Below are 27,989 nucleotides of genomic sequence, written 5' to 3' on the forward strand. Positions count from 1 at the left end.
ACAAGTCCACACTGACCCTCTGAAGAGCAATCCACCCAGACTCATTCCCCTACATTTACCCCATTCACCTAGCACTACGGGCAATTTAGCATGGCCAATTCACCTAACCTGCACATTTTTATACTGTGGGAAGAAACTGGAGAACCCGAAGGAAACCCACGCAGACACAGGGAGAATGTGCAAACTCCACACAGTTGCCTGAGGCAGGAATTGAACCTGGGTCTCTGGCGCTGTGAGGCAGCAGTGCTTACCACTGTGCTGCCCACTTTAGTTAATCAATTAGGATGCCACTGTTGTAAAATAACTAGCATGAATTGTCATGCACTGGGATCATCTTCCTTCTTCCAAACATGCAGCAGTTAAAAGTGAGATAGAACTATTCAATGTCCATCATCTGACTGTGTCTTAGTGATGTTGATTCAATGTGGAGAGATTATTGATTGTACAGGGGGTGAGTACCATGCGTCCGTCAATTCCCTTTCATTGATGGGGTAGACTCTCACAGGACAATGATTGTGATGGGTGAACTAAACTGCAGGGCGACCAAGTTTCAGGCCTTAGGAGGCAGTCAAATGAATGTGAACAGTTGGAGTTCTTATTTCAGCAACCAAGTTTCTGAAGACTGCCTCAAAATATAATGGCAAAAGTCAAGTATCTTCCTTGAGTAGTGCAGAAGAATGGAAAGGGAAACTAGGTTCACTAAAGTCATTTGATGAATAAATTCTGTTGTCTTTTTATCTGACCTGGTCTACATATAATTCCAGATTTACAGCAATGTGACTGACTTGACTGTCTCCTGAAAAAGATGAGAAAGTCACTCAATTTTAACAATTCGGGATGGGCAATAAATGTTTACCTTGCCAGCGATGCCCACATCCCCATGAAGGGATGACAAAATTCAGTATGATGGTTGATATGATGGCTTTACTCATCACAAAAATGAGTTTTTTAAAAAAAGAATGAACACCTGCAATAAGAACTCCAACTGTTCACATTCATTTGACTGCCTCCTAAGGCCTGAAATTTAAGAGCCCAGGTTCCTTAGCTCCATGTCCCTAAAACATCCTTCGCCTATATTCAAACACAATAGGTGCCCAGAACAAAAAGCAAGTCCTTATTTACCTTTACACTTGTATCCCTGTTTGATTAGACCCCAGAGCTGTAAAGAGAACAAAAGAATGTTAGTGATTTGGGAAGGAAATCGGAAGGTGAAGTAATGAAAGAGGAAGGCACAGGGGCCTGCTGCAGCACAAACAGGATGTGCTATTCACAACACCCTTCCTGTCAGAGACAGAGGGGACCATTATTTCAGACCTGCATCAGACCAGCACTGCTCTCAAAATTCATTCGAAGCAGGGGAAAGTCTCGCCGGGTTAAAAATTCCATGATGAGCCTATCTCGGTGAGGTATACTCTTCAGGCTGGGAGCAGTGGGGGAGCCACATTTTACATCCTTTAGCTGCTTCAGAGCTCAGTGCAGTTGTTTCCATTAAGATGCGCAATGAAAACAGCAGGGTTTTACAGTTTGCTTCACTCCAGCGAGGGAAAAGAGGGTCACATGCTGCTGAGGCTAAAAATTGTCCAGCAAAGAGACAGAGCTCCATAGCAACAAATTACCTTGCTCAGTGACAATCAGGAGATTGGCTGTGTAAACCATCGCAATAGAAACTCTGCCAAAATGCTTGGCAAACACGGGAATGATAAGCAATCTGCAAGAGGCCCTGTTGAAGCAGAAAGGATGCAGAATCCCAGCCCTTGTACATGCCCTGCTTGAGTCACACAAAGTACACACTGATCCTGTACTCACTGTTCCAGGGACATGGGGAGAAAATGTACACTGACTAAAACTGCAGTGTAATCTTCAGGAAATGGTGCAGGAAAGGTGAGTAAACTTTTAGACGCTTGCTTCAGAGATTCCCATTTCCTGATCCCAGTGATAGTGATTGAGACAGAGGTGGGATGTGGGAGGGTAGGGGGGTAAGTGTGGAGGGTGGTGGGATGTTCAGGTGAAGGTCTCACGCTACTCAATAGCAAAGCATCCAAGGAAATGGCACCTTCATGAGTCTACTGATGTTCACCTTGAACAACATCAGTAGGAGCTAACTTTGTGGCAAGTAACTTACTCTGGGTACGATCAAACAGACTGAGACGTCAGTCACAAGGTTACGTTATAAGCATACGAACAAAGAACAAGAGTAGACCATTCAGCCCTTCAAGCCTGCTCCCCCATTCAATACGATCATGGCCAATCTAGCCTTAACCTGAACTCTTCATTTCTGCATATCCCCAATAAACATTTATCCCCTTGGTCATTAAGAATCTATCTACTTCTGCTTCCAAAATATTTAAAAATTCTGCATCACTGCCTTTTGAGAAAGGGAATTCTAAAGACATTAAGAGAAAAGAAATGTTTCTACATATCTGTCTTAAACAAGTGCCCTCTTATATTTGAATAATGGCCCTTTATTCTAGATTCTTCCACAATACAGGAGACACCCTTTCAACATCCACCTGGTTAGGTCTCCTCAGGATCTTATACCTTCCAATTAAATCATCTCTGACTATCCAGAGGATATAGGCCTAGTCGGTCTAGTACTTCCTCATAAGGCAATCCACTCATTCCAGATTTTAGTCTAGTAAACCTGTGAATCATTTCCAACACAATAGCATCCTTCCATCTGTACGGTGACAAGCACCATACACAATACTCCATATGCAATCCTACTAACGCCTTGTATAACTGGAGAATAACTTACCTATTCTGGCACTCAATTCCTCTCACAATAAAACTTTCCTGATTATTCACTGTACATACATACAAACCCTTTTGTGATTCACTAGGATATACAGATCTCTCTCGCTCTCAGAGCTTTATAAACCTTTTACCATTCAGATATCTGTCTTTTTTATTCCTTCTGCCAAAATGAACAATTTCCATTTTCCCACATTCTACTGATTTGTCAGCTCATTGTCCACTCACTAAACCTATCCCTTTGTAGGCTTCTTATATCCACTTCACAGCTCTCTTGCCTGAACATTAAAGAAACTAGGGGTTTTCTCCTTAGAAGAGAGAAGTTTCAGAGGAGATTTGATTTTTTTTTAAATCTTGAAGGGTCTAAACAATATGGATAGAGAAACTCTCTTGCCACCGAGCAGAATAATCATGGACCAGTAGACACCAATGTAAAGAGATTGGCAAGGAAAGCAGTGATGAGTTGAGGAAATGATTTTGAATTCAGTGACTGGTCTGAATTTAGAGTGTCCTGTCTCAGTGTAATGGAAGTAAATTCAATTGTGGTTTTCAAAAAGGGATTGGATGGCACTTTAAAAGAAAACGAATTGCTGTGTGATGGGGAAAGGTTGAAGAGTAGGATCCGAGAATTGCTCTTGCAGTGGGTGGGAATGTTTAAGACGGATTGAAAGGTCTCCTACTGTGCTGTAATGATTCTAACTCTGAATTTTTAGAATTAAATTCTACAGTCACTTTCAAGATGATGGCTCTAATTTCAGAAGAAATATCAAAGTTAACACCACTCTAACAGTAAGAATTTCTAAAATATTCTTCATTATAAAGAATTCAATCGTTTGTCAAATACCATATTTAAGGACAATAGAACATTTAATACAAAAAATATCTGGACATATGGTATTCACTTCAGAAGTCAGGTAATATTTGAGTAATAGGGCCAAGTGCTGGATAATGGACTAGATTAATTTAGGATACCTGGTTGGCATGGACGAGTGGGCTGAAGGATCTATTTCTGTGCTGTACTACTGTATGACTATGATAACAGAACTTTTCTCCAATCAAAGAGGCATTTGATAAAGAGCCATATCAAAAATTATTGTAAGAAGAAAAGCTCATTGTCTAGGGGGTAGTGCATTAGCATGGATAGAAGAGGCTGAAAGCACAAAGTAGGCATAAATGAGTCTTTTTCGAGGTTATGAACAGAACATAAGGAAGTTACAAAAGATATAGATAAATTAAGTGAGATCTGCCAAATGGAAAAATGTGAAATTGTGCACTTTGCTATAAAGAATGAAAACAAAGTTATATTAAATACAATATGAGAAATAACTAGCACCTGGTTAATCAAACAGGCAGAGACTGCAGTTACAAGGGGACATTGGAGATATAAGAAGTACAGTTAGTAAGTTTGCAGATGACACCAAAATTGGAGGTGTAGTTGACAGCGAAGAGGATTACCTCAGATTACAACAGAATCTTGACCAGATGGGCCAATGGGCTGAGAAGTGGCAGATGGAATTTAATTCAGATAAATGCGAGGTGCTGCATTTTGGGAAAGCAAATCTTAGCAGGACTTATGCACTTAATGGTAAGGTCCCAGGGAGTGTTGCTGAACAAAGAGACTTTGGAGTGCAGGTTCATAGCTCCTTGAAAGTGGAGTTGCAGGTAGATAGGATAGTGAAGAAGGCGTTTGGTATGCTTTCCTTTCTTGGTCAGAGTATTGACTACAGGGGTTGGGAGGTCATGTTGTAGCTGTACAGGACATTGGTTAGGCCACTGTTGGAATATTGCGTGCAATTCTGGTCTCCTTCCTATCGGAAACTTGTAAGGGTTCAGAAAAGATTTACAAGGATGTTGCCAAGGTTGGAGGATTTGAGCTGTAGGGAAGGGCTATTTTCCCTGGAGCATCGGAGGCTGAGGGGTGACCTTATAGAGGTTTACAAAATTATTAGGGGCATGGATAGGGTAAATAGGCAAAGTCTTTTCCCTGAGTTGGGGAGTCCAGAACTAGAGGGCATAGGTTTAGGGTGAGAGGGGAAAGATATAAAAGAGACCTACGGGGCATCTTTTTCACAGAGGGTGGTACGTGTATGGAATGAGCTGCCAGAGGAAGTGGTAAAGGCTGGTACAATTGCAACATTTAAAAGGCATTTGGATGGGTATATGAATAGGAAGGGTTTGGAGGGATATGGGCCGGGTGCGGGCAGGTGGGACTAGATTGGGTTGGGATATCTGGTCGGCATGGACAGGTTGGACCGAAGGGTCTGTTTTCATGCTGTGCATCTCTGTGACTCTAAGCTGAGGTTGTTTCCCCAAAGAGATGTTGGTCTGGAGATTTGACTTTTAGAAACAAAACATGAGATGGCCAGACAGTGTGGATAGAGAAAATCATTTGTCATTGGTGGAAGGGTCAATTAGACGCCAGTTTGAGGGTATTATAGAGTCATACAGCATGGAGACAGACCTTTCGGTCCAATCAGTCCATACCAAACATAATCCCAAACTGAACTAGTCCCACCTACCTGCTTCTGACGTATATCGCTCCAACCCTTTCCTATTCATGCACTTATCCAAATGTCTTTCAAACTTTGTAACTATATCCACATTCACTACTTCCTCAGGAAGTTTATTCCACGTGCAAACTATGCTCTGAGTAAAAAATTTGCCTCGGTCTTTTTTGAATCTCTCTCTTCTCACCTTAAAAATGTGTCCCCTAGTCTTGAAATCCCCCATCGTAGGGAAAAGACAATTACTATTAACTCTACCTATACCTTTCATTTTATAAACTTCTTTCAGGTAGCTTCTCAACCTCCTACGCTACAATGAAAAAAGGTCCCAGTTTATCCAGCCTTTCTTTACAACTCAAACCTCCCATACCAGCAACATCCTGGTAAATCTCTTCTGAACCCTCCCCAGCTTTATAATATCCTTCCTTTAACTGGGTGACTAGAACCAGACACAATATTCTAGAAGAGGCTTCACTAATGTTAGCGTTCTGTAATCTGTGTAATCTGCGTCCATCATACTCACATGCTCATACTCCAGAACCAAAATACTCACTTCATAAATAAATGACTATCCTGATCTTATCACTGTTTCTGTTGCTGAACCCCTCAAACTGGCATCTTCTTGACCCTGCCATTAATGACAGATGGCTTTCTCTTTCTACACTGTCTTAGTTGTCTCATGTTTTTTATTCCGGAAGTCAAATCTCCTGTCAAACTTCTCTTAAAATGACAATCTCAGTTTATTCAATGCACCCTTGTAACAGCAGTCTCGGCCTGTTTGATTATACCTGGTGTTAGTTATTTCTCATCAATTATAACCAATGTGCAATAGAAGAAATGTGAAGACAATCTGCCTTGCCAGGATATCCTAAGTTTTACATTTTTCCAGATCCTACAAATCAAGTGGTCCTTATCTGTGTGTTCCAGTGGTCTGTTACATTGGACATTTAGATTTGGCTGATCTGAGTATGGAACATGAGTTCTCCCTAGAAATATTGCCACAAAATATCAGTGTGCATTCATTGTGTGGATTAACAATATCAGGAAATGCAGCAGCAACATGAAAGCAACCAGGTTCAGAAGCAATTTATATGTTTGTGTTATATCTCACTGGGAGTACTTACAAATCCTGCACAGTGCTCACAGAAGGTGGGTTTGAGGTATGTCATCTCTTGAAAGTTGTGAATAAAGCCCTGCCCCATTTTGCACTGGAGCTGAGAGTTGGCGCGCAGAAAATAGGCCATCATTTCGTCTTTGCTGATCCGACCATCTCTGAGAAGTAGAGAAGAAAATATATTTTAATTGTAGCACAAATCCTGGAAAACAAACTGTTTAATGTGAAAAATGGAGAAAATGGAAACACGAAGATAATGGAGAAAGGAAGAAAAAGTTTTTAAATTCTGTCAATGCCTGGGAAAGGGTAATGTTTTCACTTGTAAAATGTAACTTCGGCATATATCAGAGGGGGACTCTCAATAACACAATAGTTTCCATCTCACTGCATCACGTGGCCTATTGGAACAGGAATAGTCTTAATCTCCATCAGCAAATTATGGTGTCAGCCAGAAACGAGGAACTCCGTTGAGACTTTTCATTTTGGAGCCTTGCAGCCAATGTTCCCTCTAAGCTGCACTGCCATACTGACTTCCAATCCTGGAGGTCTTTGCATGGACTCTGGGTACTCACGCAGCAGAAAATAAATTAGTGGGGAACGTAGCTGACAGTCAGAACTTAGTTACAGCTTGATTCAATCTCAAGGTGCACAGAGGTCAAAGGTCAGTTTGAAAATTAAGAACGTCTTGATTGTATTTACATTAGCACGGTCAATGGCAGATGATAGTGAACTGGACTTCTCAAGGTGTCCAAGCCGATACTACAAGGACAGCTACAAGTGGAAAGGTTGTATCTCATGCCACTGGATGTTGGCATGACAACTGGGAAACAAGCCGTGATGGGTATGACCTCTGCAGGCGCAATAGAAGAAAGGAGCAGAAACGAAAAGCTTAGCCTGACCAAGAAGGCAGCCCAGTGAAAGCTCGGGCCCAGCGAAGCGTGCACCTCCTCAGCTGCACTGACTGAGGCTGCTGCACCAGAGTGGGGCTCTTGAGCCTAGACCAGACAATGCTAAGCACAGTGTTGACCACCAGGACATACTCCACAAGGTGTAGATGCTGCCAACAACTGATGCATGTAACCACCAATGATTGAACCAACACCACCAAAAGTAATATTAAATGGCTTCACAGACCAGGAAGTCTGGTTGCAAGTGCAATTTTAACCTGACCGGCTCGACAGAAACCAGGGCAGAGAGCAAGCACAGCGACAGCAGCTAAAATGGCACAATTTGCCTGTTCCAGAATTAATAGTTTATTATTTTCCAACAAGCAGACAGCAAAGACACTCAGTCAGAGCCAACAGAATCATTTTGACAGGAGCTCGGTTATTCGTATTGCCTCCTTTAGGGTTCAATCACAATTTTAACTCAGTGACCAAAATTTCCAGCAGGCAAGTAGGTTCCCTCAAAGAGATTATGGGCACTACAGAGGTTTAAAAGGTGCTTTAAAAAGTTATTTAGCTCCTCTTTCAAGTACCTTAATGACTTCATGAAGAAACCCATACGTTTTAGGCTAAAATGGCATGGTTGGGGTCAGGTACCGCCTCCCCACAAAACCTGCAAATGTATTTTCACTGAAATGGAGTAAAAAGAAGCTCAGCATAGGAGTGAGATCCAGGAATACAATCATCCATTTCCCAGCTCCTTAAAAGCTGGTAGCTATGGATTTTGGTTTCTCTCCACAGATCCTGCCAGACCTGTTCAGCTTTTCTGGAAATTCCTATTTTTATTTCTGATTTACAACATCCGCAGTTGTTTCAGTTTTTATTAACTATGGAATAAAGATGAGATTTAGATCATCTCCTCACTCAGGAAAAACTAGTCTCTTCCTGTGGAGATGGCACCTTCAGTAAACCATAAGCCTCGAGTATTGTATTTACATTTCTCCATTTATTTAGGACCCAAGGATATGATGATGCAAATCATATTGATGCAGGTGATCAAATTACCCAGTGAGCTCCATCTTGCCAACAGAGCAAACAATTGTGTGTGTTATTTCTAAGAATTTATCATTTACATCCAGAATATTAAAGGACTCAAGGCAAAAATATTGTGTGTCACAGTTTTCAGAAAATTGCAAGTATTACTCTACTTTTATTCTCATTTTGAACTTTAGATTTTTAAGTAGCATTAATTGACTTTTGATTTCAGTTCTGTGAAAGTCACTTCATAGAATCATACAGTGCAGAAGAGACCTTTTGTCCAATCAAGTGTGTACCACCAAAACTATTCCACTACCTACAGTACTCCCACTTCCCTGCTCTAGGCCCACAGTTTTTAATTTTTTTGACACTTCATGTGCTCATCCAAGTACTTTTTAAAGGTTGTGAGGTTTTCCACCTCAACTATTCTCCCAGATCCCCACTATGTGAAAATATTTTTCTTCAATTCCCCTCGAAACCTCCTGCCTTTCACTTTGAAATTATGCCCTATTCTTATTGACCCTCTGACTAAGAAGAACAGCTGTTTTCTATTCAACCTATCCTGGTCCCTCATAATCTTATACACCTCTATCAGGTCCCCTCTCATCCTTCTCTGCTCCAGAGAAAACAGCCCGGCTTATCCGGCCTTTCTTCATAGCTGAGATGCTCCATCCCAGAAAACATTCTGGTGAGTCTTCTCTGCACCCGGCTCCAGTGCAATCACATCCTTCCTAGAGAGTGGTGACAAGAACTGCACACAGTACTCCTGCTGGGGCTTAACCAAAGTTCTGTACATCTCCAGCATGGCCGACATATTCTCACAATCTTTATCATGACTGGTAAAGGCAAGCATACTGTATACCTCCTCACCTCCTTATTCACCTGGCCTACTGCCTTCAGGGATCTGTGGACAAGCATGCAAGATCTCGAAGTTCTTCTGAGTTTCCTAGTATCTTGCCATTTATTGAGTAGCCCTTTGTCTTGTTACTTCTTCCAAAATGTATCACCTCACATTTGTCAGGGTTCAATTGCACCTGCCACTGCTCTGCCAATCTGACCAATCCATTTACATCCTCCTGCAAACCAACACCTTCCCTCTCACTGTCAACAATCCAACCAATCTTTGTGTCAACTTCTTTTAAAAAGAGGACAGAAAATCATTTGAAACATGTGAACTAAATATATAGCATCCAAGAAAACATATGATTTAAGTTCAATGCCTTGGTCGGACACCAAGAGCATTCATTGCTGAATATTAATAATTTTGGAGAGTTTTATGACGTACACAGAAGTAAATGGGCAGGGGCCACTCATAGGCTAAGTTCCGAATCAAGTTTCCGTTCAGAAGAACAGTTTTCATTACAGCAGAAGTGAAGGTTGGATTTGTAGAAACCCCCAGACTGTAGGTGCTTAGTTTGTAGAAATTCCCTGGCTATCAGAACTGTAAAGAAATCCCAATGCTCAGGCATGGAAAAAGTTTTCTCTGCCATCAAAACTGGGAAGAGTCCACTGGATAAAAAACCTTAGAATTAAGATAGGAGTGATATTAGTAGGATTGAATATCCATAAAGGTTATTGCCAGGAGAAAGTTTTCAATCTTTGCTCCTTTTCTTTATAAAATCATACAGCACAGAAACAGACACTTCAATCCAACCAGCCCATGCCGACCATAATCCCAAAGTAAACTAGTCCCACCTGCCTGCACTTGGTTCATATCCCTCCAAACATTCCTTATTCACGTACTTATCCAAATGCCTTTTAAACATTGCTACTATACCCACATCCCCTGGAAGTCCATTCCACACACAAACCACTCTCTGTGTAACAAAGTTGCCCTTCATGTCCTTTGTAAATCTTTCTCCTCTCACCTTAAAAGTATGCCCATTAGTCTTGAAGTCCCCCACACCAGGGAAAAGACACAAGCCAATCACCCTATCCATACCCCTCCTGATTTTATAAACCTCTAGAAGGTCACTTTATATTAAAATTTTCCAAAATTGTCATATATGTAAGAAGATATAGCTTTATTTGCTTTTTCTTTTGTGTAATAAACTTGTGTTCTTTTGTTAAAAGTACATTGACAGCCTTTAGTGAGTACATTGATTGAGTGACTGATGACTGCTGTAACCCAACTGCAAAAATAAAACTTATACTCTCTCGTTTCACACTGGGATCTGACTTGTCCCATATTAACATTAGATGAGATAGTAACAAGGATATGTCTTTCCAGAAGGCAGTCTAGTGTCGGTTCACTAAATTGATCCATGGGAGTTGTCCAGTGATGGAAGGTTGTGTAAATTGTGTCTATATTATCTGGCACTCATAGGAGAGTTGACCTCATTGAAACACAGAATTTTGAAGGCATTTGACAGGGTAGACAGATTGTTTCTGCTACTTGTGAAACCTATAAAACAGGCATTGTCTCAGGATAAAAGGTTAATTATTTAGAAATCTTAGTGAACTGATTTCTCCTCATCTAAGCATTATAAATCATTAGAATTCTCTACTCAAGGGTTGTCGATACTCCATCAATTGAACTGATGTTAAGGCTGGGACGGACTCTCAGAGAATCAAGGGGTATGGGGATTGAATAGGAAAGTGGAGTGCTGAAGTGAGCCTTAAGCATGCTGAATGATGGAGCAGGTTCAGTCCTACCCTTCCCCCTTGTGTTTTCGCAGACATCTTCAATTAACAGCAATTGTGAGGATGGACATTAGTGAAATGCAGAGACCAAGAGCTGAATTTTTCTTTGGATTTAGATACAGGGCTGTGAGAAAGCTCAGTTGTATGTTGGGCTGACTTCCCAGATAGAATCATAGAGACCCTACAGTGTGGAAGCAGGCCAACCCTCTGAAGAGCATCCCATTGAGACCCACCACCCTCCCTATCTCTGTAACCCTGCATTTCCCTTTGCTAATCCACTGAGCCTACACATCCCTGGGCACTATGGGTAATTTAGCATGGCCAATTTAGCATGGCCAACCCACCTAACCTGAAAATCTTTGGACTGTGGGAGGAAACTGGAGCACCTAGAGGAAACCCACGCAGACATGGGGAGAATGTACAGACTCCACACAGACAGTCGTCTGAGGGTGGAATTGCACCTGAATCCTTACCCCTGTGGGGTAGCAGCACTAGCCACTGACTCACCGAGCCACCCAGTGCCAAAGTGTTCCCGGTCTAGGAAAGATTTCCTGGGGCAGGATGCTGCAGGAAACGGCAACCTAGTCAACACGGGCAGGCTGGGATGTAGACAGAATCAGATTCGGGACCATGTTCATCCTGTCAGTCTGGAGATGGGCTGGAGATGACTCCCTAGCTGTGCAATAAAGGATTGTTGGTGGGTCTTCTCACTGGTCTAATGAAGAGCCACAAGTATGCATCAGCCAGGGTAATCCACACTGACAGTCCTAACAACCGTGATTATAAAAGCACATGGAATAGGGGCTGCAGTGTACCATTTAGCCCCTCAAACCTGCTTTTGATCACATCTTGGCTAAGCAGATCGTAGCTTGAGTCTGCTTTCCTCCAACCCACCCTCCCACAGCTCTCGACTCCTCTCGATCTGTCTCATACAGGGGTGAGAGAACTTTGGAAAACCGTAGTGTGCCTTCACTAACTTTAAATTGTCAAAAGTCTTCCAAGACCTTATCAGAACATGTTTCAATCCTAGGCGGATTTGAAAAGGAGGAGCTTTCCTCTCGCTGAGGGCGACTAGAATTAGGAAACACAATATAAGAATAAGATGCCTCTCATTGAAGGCTGAGAAATGTTTTTTTTATCTCTCAGAAGGTTGTTAGTCCCTTCCCCAGAAAGCAGCAGAGGCTGGATTATTGAACTGGTTCAATATAGAGGTAGATTGATTTCCTGATAGACAAGTGAGTCAAGGGTTACCGAATGGCAGACAGCAAAGTGAGGTTGAGGCCACAATCAGGTTGGCCACAAGTTCTCTGAATGGCAGAATGGGCCTGAAGGGCTGAGTGGCCAACTCCTTGTCCCACGTTTCTATGTTCACCTCTGTTGTTAAGGTTCACATTTCTACCTGAACAATGCTTATTTTTCCAGCGGGGTGCACTGGCATCATGTGCTGCAGGACCTATAATTAGGGCATCCTGCCATCCTCACAGAGATGTGCAACATGGAAACAGACCCTTCGGTCCAGCTTGTCCGTGCTGACCAGATATCCTAAATTAATTGAGTTGCATTTGCCAGCACCTGGCCTTTATCCCTCCAAACCCTTCCTATTCATATACCCATCCAACTGTATTTTAAATGCTGTAATTGTACCAGCTGCCACCACTTCCCCTGGCAGCTCATTCCATACACATACCACCCTCTGTGTGAAAAAGTTGCCCTTATGTCCATTTTATATCTTTCCCTTCTAACCCTAAACCTTTCCCCTCTAGTTCTGGACTCACCCACCCCAGGGAAGACTTTGTCTATTTATCCTGTCCATGCCCCTCATGAGTTTATAAACCTTTATAAGGTCACCCCTCAGCCTCGACGCTCCAGGGATAACAGGCCCAGCCCACTCAGCCTCTAACTATAGCTCAAATCCCTCAACCCTGGCAACTTCCTTCTAAATCTTTTCTGAACCCTTTCAAGTTTCACAACATCCTTCCAATAGGAAGGAGACCAGAATTGCACGCAATATTCCAAAAGTGACCTAACCAATTTCCTGTAAAGCCACAACATGACCTCCCAACTCCTATACTCAGTACTCTGACCAACAAAGGAAAGCACACCAAACACCTTCTTCACTATCCTATCGACCTACGACTCTACGTTCAAGGAACTATGAACCTGCACTCCAAGGTCTCTTTGTTCAGCAACACACCCCAGGACCTTACCATTCAGTGTATAGTTCCTGCTCTGATTTGCTTTTCCAAAATGCAGCACCTCGCATTTATGTAAATTAAACTCCATCTGCCACTCCTCAGCCCATTGGCCCACAAGTTCCCACTGATCCTTGAGAGGAGCACAACCAATTAGGAGCCTGGCTGGCACAAAGGTGCATCAGCAGGCATCCTAATGACTAAGCACAGGCTCGGGACCTGCAGATGGTTGCTTCCTTATGCCCAGTCACAGAGTGACTGAGCTGAGCAAAGCATGGATTTGTGAATGGCAAGTCATTGTTACTCATCCATTTGACGTCATGAGTGTGGTGGCGGAGAGCAGAGTACCTTATGGGTGTTTTCTCCATGATCTTTCAGACAGTATCTGAAGTGTTTGCACAAGAGATTTTGTTCTTACTCCACCCAGAGGTGCTATTACGCATAACTGGGTGACTTTCCCACCACCAAAATGATCGTGATACATACCTTTTGCTCTTTATTTAAAACTAGTAACCACCATCAGTAAAATACCAATGTAATCAATTGAACATTTACTAGCAAAACCCATTATAGGCAATATGAACCTTCACAGGCGAGGGGAGGGTGGCAGTAGGGAGAGCAGGAAAGGACTAAATCAAATTGGAGTTGGATAGGGACAAGAGATTATTAGCAAGATTGAACTTGGATAGAATTTGAACTAATCGTTTGTTACAGGTTGTAATTGATTAGAAGGTAAAATTTAAGAGTTTACAATAGAGGCAATGTTTTCTCATTAATAGCTTGTAAGAAATGGTCTTCCCATGGGACCATCCTGCAATTTCAGCTTGTTATCCTATAACACTAATGATTTGGATGAACGAGTTTGCAGATGGCACTGTGAGTTGTATGGGTGGAAGCAGGAAGCCATAATGGGAAACAGGCAGATAAAGAGAATAGATAAATAGCTAATGGAATTCAATGTGAATAAGTGTAGGAACAGAACAATGAATCAAAATATTTCCGGAGTAGTGAGAGACAAGGAGGAGGAAAGGGGTTTCGGGGACGACGTCTCAAGTCACTAAAGGTTAGTGCGCTTGTACAAAGCGCTGAGAAGAACCTTTAATAAAATGTTGATCTTTGTCTCAAGATGTCTGGAATACAAAAGGGGAAGTTCTCCAGTTCTACGCAATCTTGTTTGCCTCTGGCCCCATCTGGGAATAGGCATAACAGTTGTTTCACAGACGTTTTTGAATAATTTACTTTGTGTAAATTTCTATTTAAAATTGGGTTATAACTGCGTGACAGCAACAAAAATAAAATTCTGTTCTGCAGTGGGGGATTGCAGATGCTTTCTGCTTGGCTGAAAGATCAATAGGGATTTTTTTCTATTTCACCACGTTAAAAATGATTTATTGAGACATTTTCATGTTCCATTTTTATATCAAAAACTACAAAAAAAACCAAGGGGAATTTTGGACCTCAAAAAAGTGTAATAATATCAACAAATCATTTGAACCCTGACTAAAACTCAACAAACTGAGGATTCAAAAAGGCTGAGTTAAATTGATTGACATCCAACAATAATTTGGATCATTCACAGACACCAAGATCTTAATTGTTGTACTTTGTAGAATGTTATCGTACAGAAGGAGCCCATTTGGTCCAATGTGCCTGTGTCTGTTCTTTAAAAAAGCCATCAATTTAGTCCCCAGATCAGAGAAAACAGTGGGCCCAACACTGACTTCTCTTGGTGAGCCCTTCACTCCTGTCTGAAAAACAACCATTCATAACTATTATCTGCTTTTTGACTGTCAGCTGATTCCATTTCTACACAACCCTTTAATCTCATGGATTTTCATTTTGTTAACGGGTTGTATACGGCTACTTTATCAAAAGGCTTTTTAAAAGTCCACATACTTAATGCCTACACTTCCTTCATCAATCTCTCTGCATTATTTCACAGAATTGTTCCAATGCAAAATAGGCCATTCAGCCAATCCAATTTGTGCTGGCTCTCTATGGCATTCTCCTACTTTTCTCTCACAGCCCTAAATATTGTTTTCTTTAAATAATCATCTAATTTCCTCCCATCTCCACCACCCTGCCAGGCAGTGCATTCCAGACTCGTAACTACTCACTGTGTAAAAAAGGTTTTTTCTCACCTCCTATTTGCTTCGGTTGCCAATTGTCTTTTATCTGCGCCCTCTCATTCTTGATCCTTTTATGAGAGGGAACAATTTCTTGATCTCTACTGTTTCCAGTCCCCTCATGATTTTGAAAAAATTTCATTGAAAAGTTCAAAGTTAGTTAAGGGCAATTTGATTTAAACAAATCAGTGATGCCTTTCAATTATTAATCCGTGCTAATTCAAGTGACAATTAATTTTCCCCAATTATTGCCTCTAAACACTATCTGCTGATGAGGTTCACAAACTGACATATAGTTGCTAGAAACATAGAAACATTGAAAATAGGAGCAGGAGTAGGCCATTCAGCCCCTCGAGCCTGCTCTGCCATTCGATATGATCGTGGCTGATCATCCAACTCAGCACTCTGTTCCCACTTCCTCCCCATACCCTTTGGTCCCTCTAGCCCTAAGAACGTTCAATGTTTTTTCCTCAACTGCTTTCCATAGGTGTGCCACTCTCAGCGTGAATAAATTTCTCCTCATCTCTGTCCTAAACGATCAACCCCATACCCTTACACTGTGACTCACTCTTTCCTTTATTGAACAAATGTGTAACATTTCCAATCCACCTGTCCTTTGTCATCACTCCCATACCCAAAAAGGAGGATGGACAATTGTAACCTGAACTTCTGCAGTTTTAACCCTTTCCTCCCTCAACATTCAAGATTTGTCCAACTTGGACCAGGTGACTTTTCTGCTCATTTTTTATGTATTTAATTTTGATCCTATCTCAGTTCTCAACTAGCTGGATGATAGTCATGCTCTCTACATGAATTGCCTTTCCAAATCTCGTCCACTGAATACTCAACTTTTACAATATTCATTCCATTGAAATATAGCTCTACCGCATCAACATTTACACTTGGAATTTGTATTTGCCAGAGTCTTTTTATGAATATTTTTTAGTATTCATTCTTGCAAAATGGACTTGATTGGCAAGGCTAGAATGTGTTACCTTAGTTGACTTTTGAGTGGGGACTTCAGAAGTCAGACAAGAATCAACTACAATTGGAAGGAAGGGGATACTCACATGGACTTTGTATAATGATGACAGACCTCCTCTACGGATGACAGTGCTGAACTAGTTGGGGCTTTTACAAACAACTAAACAAACAAACAAACAATCTGACAGTTTAATAGTTACAAATTTTTGTCTAAAAGGGTTGAAGTGAAGTAGAGTCATAGAAATGTACAGTGCAGAAACAAGCCCTTCAGTCCAACTCGTCCATGCCGACCAGATACCCTAACCTAATCTAGTCCCATTTGCCAGTACTTGGCCCATATCTCTCTAAACCCTTCTCATTCAGATACACATTCCGATGCCTTATAAACTGTTATGCTGAAGCTTGAACTCATACTCGTTCAGGGCTCTGCATTACTCAGTCTGATGTGGAGGAGCCAGTGTTGGACTGGTGTGGACAAAGTTAAAATCACACAACACCAGGTTATAGTCCAAAAGATTTATTTGGAAGCACTAGCTTTCAGAGCACTGCTTCTTCATCAGGTAGCTGTGAAGCAGGATCATAAGACACAGAATTTATAGCAAAAGATTACAGTGTCATACGACTGAAATTATATATTTTTAAACTTAATCAGTCTGGTAATTTTTTTCTAATAGAATGTGTATTGTTTAAGCATGATCCCTCATGACAACTTTGGTTAATCAAAACATATGGGTAAATCTTCCAATCCATCTCCTGAAATCTTCAGACCTTTAACAATTGGGATTTGAAAAGACAGGCTTGCAAAATGATATGATTCTCTCCCATGACTGCCCAACAGATTAAAGTGTCCTCTTTGTCTGGCTGGTTTCCAATTATGCAAAAGAGTTGACAGCTATACAGGAAAAGATCTATCGATGGTCATTCTGCTGTGTGACTTAAATGGGGGTTAAAATGGACTCCCATCCTTTGTTTTAACCAGTGATGACCTCAGATTTCACATATTCAAGGCTGAGATTAACAGATGAGTAATCAGTGAGGGAACCAAGGGTTATGGGGAAAAGGAAGGAATGTGGAGTTGAGGATTATCAGATCATCTATGGTTTTATTGGATGGTGGAGGAGGCTTGAGAGGCTGAATGGCCTATTGTTGCTCCTATGTCTTATGGTTTTATAGCTATAGCAATCCACATTACTTTCAAAGGATTAAGTCTGTAGGGGTGTTGTTTTATTGGAACAGTATGTTGTCATAGAGTTGGAGCAGATAATAAGCAGTTAAGAGAAAAGAGGGACTTAGAGTTGTGAATAGTTGTTGTTTAATGTTCACTTTTAGAGTTAAAGAATAAATTGATATTATTTTCATTAAATAGTGGAAATTGAGAGTTCTCTGTCACTCATATATTTTAACAGATTACGAGGCAAGGTGAGTTTTTCTGGGTATTCAGTTTAATTAACAAGGAGGTTCACTGCTGTGTCATACACACAGACCTGTCTCTGAAATGTAACTGCACAAGGTCATCCCATTTTAAGGACAAGCATATTATAAACAATGAGCAGCTTAACCAAGAAATAAAGCAAAATTAAATAATTTGGCCATTTGCTTTTGTACTTACTGATCTTTGTCCAACACACAGAAGGAATCCAAGAATGGGAAGTTGGCAGTGATGCTTTCAAAGTTCTCTTGGGAGATATAACCATCGTGATCATGGTCATAGTTCCTAAATACAGACTAAAATCTCTAATAAGTTTTCAGCAGACAGGTTAACAAACAAAGAAAAGCAATACTACAGCAAAAACATACCAGCTTTTAATAAGATGGCTGATTTAAAAAAGGGCTGGCATAAAAATACGGTAGACAGAGGAACCTTGATTATCTGAAGGACACGGGCAGGGAGTATTTCATTCAGTTAATCAAATTCCGGATAACTGAATGCCGGATAACATAGTTTAGCCAAGCACTGGGGCCAAATAATCGAATACTCGATAATCGAATGCCGGATAATCGAGGTTCCTCTGTAATGCGTTCACCTCAAAGACAGGGATTTGTGTTCAAGTAGTACAGGAAGAAGCTGCCTTCATTTGGACTCAAAACACGGCATCAACAACATTTCTGTGGCCAGGCTAAATTGAAGGTAAACCATTCGCCTGTTTCTGGTGCATGAAATCTGGTGTCCCTTTTTAATTCCAAAACAAACATGGCGAGCAGTACACCTCCCACCAGCCATATAGACACTTTGGCAAATTCATTACTCTGGTATCACCTCTTACAACATCACATTCCCCAAACATGCAGTTCAGCACAAACCTCATAAACAATGTAAAGTTGACATTTTGCAGGCAATATGATAAAATCACTGAGTATGGTTTGTAATGGGATTCCTAATGATTGATACTAGCTTGATATCTCTATGTTTCTCTTTAGTTCACTCACCGATGCTTAAATGCATCTCCCAGATTACCAAGTTGTATAGAGGCTGGATTTTCAACCAGGCGTTAAACAACTGGGTGTGGGAGCTGGGTCCCACTCCCACATTGCAGACTGTGGTCACACCTACCGCAAGCTTTAGTGCTCAGTTGAGGGTGGAAGTTAAGGATGAGAGGGTGGGGGATCAAGAAGGGAGTGGTGAGGCTTGTCATTCAAGCAGTGAAGAGCAAGGGCAAGTGATGGTAAGTTTATGCAATAATATACCACCACTGAGGGGTGACCTTATAGAGGTTTACAAAATTATGAGGGGCATGGATAGGATAAATAGACAAAGTATTTTCCCTGGGGTCGGGGAGTCCAGAACTAGAGGGCATAGGTTTAGGGTGAGAGGGGAAAGATATAAAAGAGACTTGAGGGGCAACGTTTTCACACAGAGGGTGGTACGTGTATGGAATAAGCTGCCAAAGGATGTGGTGGAGGCTGGTACAATTGCAACATTTAAGAAGCATTTGGATGGGTATATGAATAGGAAGGGTTTGGAGGGATATGGGCCGGGTGCTGGCAGGTGGGACTAGATTGGGATGGGATATCTGGACGGGATGGACCGAAGGGTCTGTTTCCATGCTGTATATCTCTATGAGTCTATAACTGCCGTGGATCTGGGATGGAAGAGGGTTGTCTCTTACATGTGCATCAGCAATAAACTCTTCCCACACCCCAACTTTCAACACTTACACATTGACCTAGACATACTCCAGGTTGGCATGGGCTGCTAACTAATGCAGTTCTGTGGGAACTAGCCTGTAATAGGCCCATCATTTAAATTAATTGGCCTCAATTAGCTATTCACAACATCCCAATGGGTAGCTGATATGTCCCCAGCAAACAGTGTTCCCGCCAGCACTGATCTACGCTATAACCTTCCTGAAAGTCCAGCGCCACTAACTTGAAGCTTGATATTTATTTTGTGCTGTATTGGCAAGAGTATTTTAATTCATCTCAATAGTCTCAGACGAGTAAAAGGAAAGGGGAGAGAAATCAGATAAAGTTCCCATGCCTGATCCCAAATGAGCTCTCGGCATTCAGAATGAAGGATCTATAAGAAGGTCTTAAGCTCTTGAATTTCCTCTGCTAAACCCCTCTTCTGCTTCACCACACTGTCCTCCTTGAAGGCTATTCTTTGACCTGTCTCAAGCTTTAGATTACCTGTCCTACTATCCCCTGATGTGTTTTCATAACAATTTGGTTTGGTCATGTTCTTGTGAACTACCTCAGGGATACATCTCAATGTTAAAGGTGTTATGTATATGCAAGCATTTGCTTACATTGGGTGAAGACAGGGTTCTGCTTGGACTAGCTCTGATAGGCTTCCCCCCCCATGCTGATGCTCACCATCACGACCCATGCCAAGTTCTAACCCTGGAGAGTCAACAGGCAGCGCCTTCTGGAGTACTGTGTGCAGCTCTGGCCACCCTGCTCTCGGAAGGATTATTAAACTGAAGCGGGTTCAGAAAAGATTGACCAGGATGTTGTCAGGAATGGTAGATTTAAGATAAACAAGTAGACTGGAAAGGTTAGGACTTATTTCCCTGGAGCATAGGAGGCAGAGAGGTGAGCTTACAAAGGTTTATAAAATCATGAGGGGCATAGATAAGGTGAATGACTAGGGTTTTCTCCCTGGAGTGGGAGAGTTTAAAACTAGGGGGGGGATTTTAAGGTGAGAGGAGAAAGATTTAAAAAGAACACGACGGGCAACTTTTGTTTTTAACACAGATTGATTTGTGTGTGGAATGAACTGCCAGAAAAAGTGATGGATGCAGGTACAGTTCCAATGTTTAAAAGACATTCGGATAGGTACATGAACAAGAAAGATTTGGAGGGATGTGGGCCAAGCACAGGCAGGTGGGACTAGTTGAGTTTGGAAACATGGTCAGACCAAAGGGTCTCTTATGTGTTATATGACTGTATGACTCAATGAGTCCATGAGACAGAGTCATGTTCTGGCAGAAACATTCTCTGCCCTGAAAAATATTCTTCCTGAGGTTGAGTAAGAGCCTTGATCTGCTTCAGATGTACCTTTTCTTCATTTGCACTCTATTCAGTTGCACATCAGTAAATTTGACAGCCAGCACTGTGAAACTATGATGTAAACTTACACTCTAACCAATAGCAAGCATGAGAGCCTTCCTGAAACAGCGTTCGTTAAAATATACTTACATCAACCATTTTGCGGATGTGCTTATTGATGACAGTAGGATCTGGCTTTGGTGTCAGCCCAGGTGCCCAGTCTACGAGTGCCACATGTTTGTTCGGGGTGGTTGGGGTGCTGGGCTGTGAAAGAAACACACCAAATTCATTACTTTGTATTGCATTGCGATGCATAGTAATTGTGAAGTGTCTCTGCAGCACAGAGATAGGCCCCAGGTGTGTGTGTATCAGTGACATGGTGGTGATGTCATTGGATTTGAAATCCACATGCTCAGACGATTCAAATCCCAATACAATTCTAAAAGTTAACTAAATAAATCTGGAATTAGAATCTAGCCTATGGTGATCATGAAACAATTGTTGTAAAAACCCAGATGGTTTTCTAATATCCTTTAGGGAAAGAAATTTGCTGTCCTTACCTGGTCTGGCCTATATGTGACTCCAGGCCCACGGCAATGAGGTTGACTCTGAAATAGCCTAACATATCTATCAAACTATTGCAAAGCCGAAAAGAAATGAATCTGGATGGACCCACTTGGTATCAACCTAGATAGCAGAAAGGACAATTGCAAACTCAAACCTGTTGATCTTGCAAAGTCCTTCTTGGAAGCTTACCCTAAAATTAGGAAAGCAGTCCCACGGACTAGTCAAGTGTCCTAGCTTATAGGCATTGTCCCAGACCCCACCATCATCTTCCCTGGGTATGACCTGTCTCAGTGTTGGAATGGGATATAGTCGGGAGAGAATTGTCCCAGATGTCTCCAACATTGACTCTGGCCTCTTGAAGTCTTGTAGCCTCAGGCCAAACATGGGCAAGAATACTTCCTGCTAATTACCATCTAGTGTTCTCCCATAGCTGAAGGATCATATTCCATGTTGAACACAATTTGCAAGATGGCATGAGAAACAAATGCTGACACATGTGGTCAAATTAGAAAAAAAACCCTGTTCTTTTCTTCCTTATACACCAGCCTAGCCTTCCCTTCTGACTGGTATCAATCATTGTGGCAACACAGCCTGAATTAAAATATATAAAAGTGAAATCCTTTCACTGCACAGATGTTACCAGACCTGCTAAATATTACCAGCACTGTACCTTGACATTTCTGACTGAGGTGATGTTGTGAGAATTATTCACTCACAGTAACCTGCCTACTCAGTAAGAACCTGAATTGGTAATCCATGCAATGAGGGATATTGTCAATTTTCTTTTAGAGCTGACAGTTCGGAGTGTACAATACCAAGCAAACCAGATAGCTGCAGGCCACCTACACGAGTGCCAATAGAGATGATTGCAACACAATGCCATGACAGAATCTTCTAGCATCTCCAGCCACTCTGTCAGCCACTGGCAGCGCTGACTGCCAGGGGTCACTATGGAAACCCTGCTGCCAGCAGTCAGGGCTGACAGTGGCCAGCAGTTTCTCAATCAGAGCCTTACACAGGAGGACAGGGTGGGAATGGTAGTTGGCAAATGGGGAGTGAGTATTGCAGAGCTAAGGACGGACCGTCTTCTCCTCGCAGATGGCAGGCATTGGCTGGATTCTTCCATCATAGGAAAGAAAGACCCAGGAAAACAAAATCCCTCAGCATCACTCGTGTGTCTCTAACTCAGGATTTGGTGGGTGTACATTTACCTAACACTGACATTGCTGCAGCAAATCCTCTGATTCTAATTCTTCATACAGATGTTACAAATCTACGTGTGACCAGATTAAAGAATAGCTTCTTCCTACTGCAAAGAGATTTTGAAAGTACATCTTAAATGTTAATGTTTAGATTAGATTAGATTACTTACAGTGTGGAAACAGGCCCTTCGGCCCAACAAGTCCACACCGACCCGCCGAAGCGCAACCCACCCGTACCCCTACATTTATCCCTTACCTAACACTACAGGCAATTTAGCATGGCCAATTCACCTGACCTGCACATCTTTGAACTGTGGGAGGAAACCGGAGCACCCGGAGGAAACCCACGCAGACACGGGGAGAACGTGCAAACTCCACACAGTCAGTCGCCTGAGTCGGGAATTGAACCTGGGTCTCTAGCGCTGTGAGGCAGCAGTGCTAACCACCGTGCCGCCCGTGTTGTTCTCTCTCTGCACCTTCTCCACAGCTACAACATGGTATCCCTCACTCCAATCTGTTACCCTGATGCACTTGTATAGTATAATGCCTGTATAGCATGCAAAACAACACTTTTTACTGTGTCTCAGTACACGTGACAGTATTAAATCAAATCAGATCATGGCCACTTACATCAGTAGCTACTCTTGCCTCTGAGTTAATAGGTTTTGGGTTTGACACACACTGCAGGCCTTGAGGACAAAAATCCATCTTGACATTCCATTGCAGCCCTCAGGAGGTGCTGTATTGTTGCAGATATCATCTTTCAGGTGAGGTATTAAACAAAGGCTCCACTATGCGTTCAGTAAAAGATCCCATGGGATTAACATAAAGAGAGAGTTATCCCCAACGTTCAGGTCAATATTTACCATACGGCTACAGGTAATCTGGTCATGATCAGATTGCTGGTTTATGGGAGTTTACAGTGTGTAAACTAGCAGCCATGTGTTCTGCATTACAACAGTGACTACACTTATCACTTCACCCACTGTAAAGCACTTGGAGATATCGGAAATAAAAATGAAAATGAAAGCTACTTACCGTCGATTTAGGATTCCTAGGTTCACGAAGTAGCGATAATTCATAGATTTCATCCTCTGTGTAGTATAAATCCAGGGAAAGCTGCGCAAAACACACAAGTAGCAGTGTTTCTCAGGGTCACTTGAACTTCACACAATAATGATTTCCAATTTGCAGATCTGAATCAGGAATTACCCTGAAACAGCCTGAAGTCAGTGGGCATAGCTGGGATGGTGGGGCAGGAAGGAGGTGTGAGGAGTTCAGCATCATAATAGAGTCTTGTCACCCTGTTCCTGCTCAGGATGGTGATCGGGGTAGTGAATTTCAGCCCTGAAATACCTAAAATGATATGATGCCAACCAGCCACATATTACTCACACATGTATATGTACTTACATGGGTATAAATGTATGTAATCAGGGATGTACACACGCATACACATACTGACATATATGTATACATATAGAAACATAAGTACACATTTAAACGTACCGTCAACAGGTGTATTAAATCCATATTTGGTTCTAAATGCGGATTTGCATCCTGAAGGGAAACCAGTTCATTAAATGTAACATACAACTGCTGCATTTTAACAATGTTCACTTTATTATCGTCTATCCAATCGGAGAAAGCTACATGGACGGCAATCAGGTCTTTCAAGTGAACTCCCAGGATTGGAATCTTGAAGCCCTCACATTCAGCAAAGGCCTTCCGGTAATTGCAATAATTCCCATTTGAGGAGACGAGTTCGGTCATTTCATTCCAAACCTAGTGATGAAAACAGAAACAAACATAGGAGAGAAGATTTAAAAGAAAAATACTTTTTGAAAACACAGAAGGTCACATTAAATAAAGTGGAAACTTTTCCATTAATAAAGCATCCCACACATTGAAACATTCTCTCTTAAAAATGGCCCGAGTATAGATACAAAGGAATTTGTATCAAGCTATGACTAGAGTTGGGTATTATATTCTGGCGTGTTCTGAATATTGTACTATTTTAAATTGGAGGAATTGTTCCCTTGTTTCAGATACTTCCATTAGATAGGCAGAGGGGAGAGTGACCAATTTCATATTGTAAAATGTTTGAAAAATAAATGCATGAATAAATTCACGCATGCTCAACATAAGGTGATCTGACCAAGTATTGGAATGATAAAACCCTGTGTATGAGTTGAAAACCCAATTGTTACATCCCTTTTGAGTTTTCTGATGGTAACCCAGAGAAACCTTGATAAGTTCAGGGATTTGGTCAGACTGAACAGAAAATGAAAGCGATATCTGGAATTTATAAGAATTTGCAGGCAAGATGGGTTAGCAGAATCTATGCAAGGACAGGTGGTAGGTAGTCAATAATATAATACATGGGGATAATAGAAAGATATAAATAACCATTACCTCATAATGTTAACATTGTACATTTTAATACAACAATAAATGTTAACATCTGCATTGACATCAGAGGATGCAAGATCGCATAGGACTGAGACCTGAATGGAAGAGTTTCTAGTGAAGCCCAGCTCAACCATGTGTAACTAGATAGTAAATGTCTGTCAATTTGCACATGTCTGGTGGGCAGCCCTCATCCATCAAAAGCACCCAGAATCTAGGCATGATATTTACACAAAAAGGAGGAACAAGCCAATTGGTCACTTCTTAGCCGTCCATTTTTGCATTTTTCTGGCACTTGTTATTTTACCTTTGTAACTTCAGGAGCAAGGTGTGAGCAAGTTTCCTTCAGGCGGGATATGGCACTGTGGCTTAAGCCTCCCACAACAGCCATCAGCGTATTAAAATTCTGGAGCTGGAGTAAATTCTGAAACAAACACAGCAGAGTATTAGACTCTTTGCAAAAGATATTGAAGCTTAGCTCCATTTCTGCATTATATTCAAAAATATGGTTCTTGGCCAGAAATCATATAATAGGCCTCACTTCTACAGTTCTACACGTGCTGTGTATTTATACAGACAAGTATCCAACCTGAAATTCTTAGGATGACTGAATCTTGATACAAATGGATAACACTATTTTCTTGAGCAGAACTGAACTATGTGCCACATAGAAGATGTGATTCATGGATTCAGGATCTTAAAAATAAAGATCTAGCAATACAGGAACACTGGTAGACCATTAAGCCTTTTGTTGCTGTCTGCATTCACTTAGATGAAGATTAACCTGTATCTCAACTGCATTTATTTACCTCCATTCTGTAACCCTTATAATTCTGGCATAACAACAACCTATCAAACCTCCAGTTTGAAATTTTCAGTCCAACAACATTAAGGAGAGGAGTTCAAGCTTTCCGCTACCCTTTGCGGCAAGAGAGTTTCCTGGCAGCATTGAATAGTCTTCCTTTCAGGTAAAACAGTTTTTCTCTATCTATCCCACCAGATCCTTTAATCATCTTTAATACCTCAAAAGGTCACCTTCAATAAACAAGAGAATACAAACCCTGTCTCACCATGCAATGGAGTGATTTCTGTAAATCCAGTGTTAATTGACACTCAACTAAAGGAGCTAATTAAATAGCATGTACGCTGTAGCGGATACTGGATTTGAAAAGGTTAAGATTCGAGACTGAATTAAGCTTTATCCAATGTGATGACATTGTGCAATGTTGAGTAGGGGAGACCAAGAGAACAGTTCTGGATCTCAAAGGAGACAAATGTGTCAACCATGTCTCTCAATGGTTTTAGGAACAATGTCTAACAAGTTAGTGTAGTGATTTTAAATCAACCTTTTCAGACAGTATTATGATTCACCTCCAGGGTAGATGGCACTTGAACTTTGATCTTCTGGCCCAGAGATAGGGACACCAGCACTATGCCACAAGATCCATTAACTGGCTCATGTAACTAATTGCTATCATTCAATAAACTGTCCCTGGCTATTGTTGCTTTATACTAGGTACAGCAGTGGAAGAAAATCCATCGGGCCCAAGAGAAGAAATTTCCCGAAGACCGAGTGAATTTGGAGCTTTGAAGACTTTATCATTTTAAGAATTTCTCAAAAATAGAGCCAGCAGTTGTAAGCATTTAAACAAAACAATGAGTCAGCAGGAATTTGTAGAAAGATCAACTGGAGAGTGACAGCACTCCAGGCTAAAGCCTTTAGTTTAGAGTTGGTAAGAAGCGCAGAAGCAGCAGAGCAGGTTAGAAAGAGTTTAAAGACTAGTCACAAGCTGACAGCTACATACTCCATCAGGAATCAAGGATCTGTAGGAGTGTTCCCAGTTTGAGGTTTGGCTATGAAATGAATATATCAGAGCTCCATGAATAAGTTTAAAATTCTTTCTTCGGCAAGGAGAGAAAATTTAAATCAATTGGTGTAATAAACAGGCTGGGAAGTTTAGAATAAAAAACAATAGTAGTACTCCCAGCTCACAATGAACATTGCTACCACAGCATAGACACTCTGAGGCATGGCTGCAGTATAAAAATCAAGAGTCATAAAAGTACTTTACACCAAAATCATAGCTAGGAGGAATGTCGCTAGAAGAATTAAAACAACAAAAGCCATTTTAAACCTAAAGCAGACACAGACCAATAGAGGTTAGATTATTCTAAGTGAACTTTAATATTGGGAGATCCATAATTTAAAGTGCTTCTGGCAGGGAAAATTAAGGCTGCAGATTCAAAGCTTTATTTGGGCAAGTTGTGGAAAAGGATGTCCATGTGCTGAAGGTGCAAAAACACTCCACTATGTCTCTAAGAATGCAGAAAGCCTCCCCTGTAAACAGTGCAGTTATACTGCATTCTTATTTAACAAATTAAAAGTTTTGGTTTTTCTATTTACAGAAGTAAGAGTATTCAAGGGAAAGGGATTATAATGGATACTGCAGAGTTTGAAAACTTTCAAAGTAAGAAATAAAATTACAGTAGAAAGATATGGCTGGGAAAATATTACTGCCTCAACATTACTGAGATGGGCCAAATGGATCTCAGGGATGGAAATCTTAGAGAGAACAGTTCTTAAGATACAGGAATGCTTCACACCTAAAAACTATTTCATAAGATTTCACAAGATGTGCATTAAAATATACTATTGTAATTAATAGAACTTACAGTTCATAACTTTATACCTCACCTTAAAATAAAAGAGGGAACAAAAACTTTTTAAGACTTTTTACAAGCTTTTAACAATTACCCTAATCTGAAAACAACATTTTTGAATGACCAAGATTTAGCAGAAGAGTTCAGCTTTCAGGAGGATCCACAGATAGTTTAATTGATGATCTCTACAGATTAACAGAAAGCTGTGACGATGGAACTTTGAAACTAGAATTTATGAGAGACAATGCTTGTTGGAATTATTGATGATTGTTTGTCAGATTTAATAAAATGGAAAAGAGTATTTGACTTTGGAAAAAGCTATTTGAATTCTTTTGAAGCAGAAACCAGGAAGAATCACACACAAGAAGAGAACAACATTCTAAGGTATCGACATTCTAAAGGGACACCCAACAAGGCAAGACAATA

The 27,989-nt window shown here is 41.2% G+C and overlaps 1 protein-coding gene and 1 long non-coding RNA gene across 3 annotated transcripts in view; one reads left to right on the forward strand and one right to left on the reverse strand.

The window, feature by feature from the left end:
• The window catches only part of rasgrp3 (RAS guanyl releasing protein 3 (calcium and DAG-regulated)), a 145,543-nt gene that overhangs the window by 8,344 nt on the left and 109,210 nt on the right, over positions 1 to 27,989 (reverse strand). For both annotated transcript variants that reach the window (XM_043695504.2, XM_043695507.2), the window contains 7 exons: positions 25,210 to 25,326; positions 24,003 to 24,278; positions 23,532 to 23,612; positions 20,875 to 20,988; positions 17,846 to 17,961; positions 6,380 to 6,527; positions 1,123 to 1,159 (listed from right to left, as the gene is read on the reverse strand). In XM_043695504.2, coding sequence (XP_043551439.1) covers positions 1,123 to 1,159; positions 6,380 to 6,527; positions 17,846 to 17,961; positions 20,875 to 20,988; positions 23,532 to 23,612; positions 24,003 to 24,278; positions 25,210 to 25,326 — 889 coding nt within the window. The remainder of the gene's footprint in view (positions 1 to 1,122; positions 1,160 to 6,379; positions 6,528 to 17,845; positions 17,962 to 20,874; positions 20,989 to 23,531; positions 23,613 to 24,002; positions 24,279 to 25,209; positions 25,327 to 27,989) is intronic.
• LOC122552668 (uncharacterized) lies at positions 1,747 to 27,901 on the forward strand. The gene is made up of 3 exons (XR_006312441.2): positions 1,747 to 1,881; positions 3,465 to 3,540; positions 26,419 to 27,901. It is a non-coding gene; the product is annotated as an uncharacterized LOC122552668 (long non-coding RNA).

The sequence above is a fragment of the Chiloscyllium plagiosum genome, unplaced genomic scaffold, assembly GCF_037043375.1.
Source record: "Chiloscyllium plagiosum isolate Xiang-an unplaced genomic scaffold, Cpla_swu_hap1 HiC_scaffold_10, whole genome shotgun sequence".
NCBI classification, from domain to species: Eukaryota; Metazoa; Chordata; class Chondrichthyes; order Orectolobiformes; family Hemiscylliidae; genus Chiloscyllium; species Chiloscyllium plagiosum.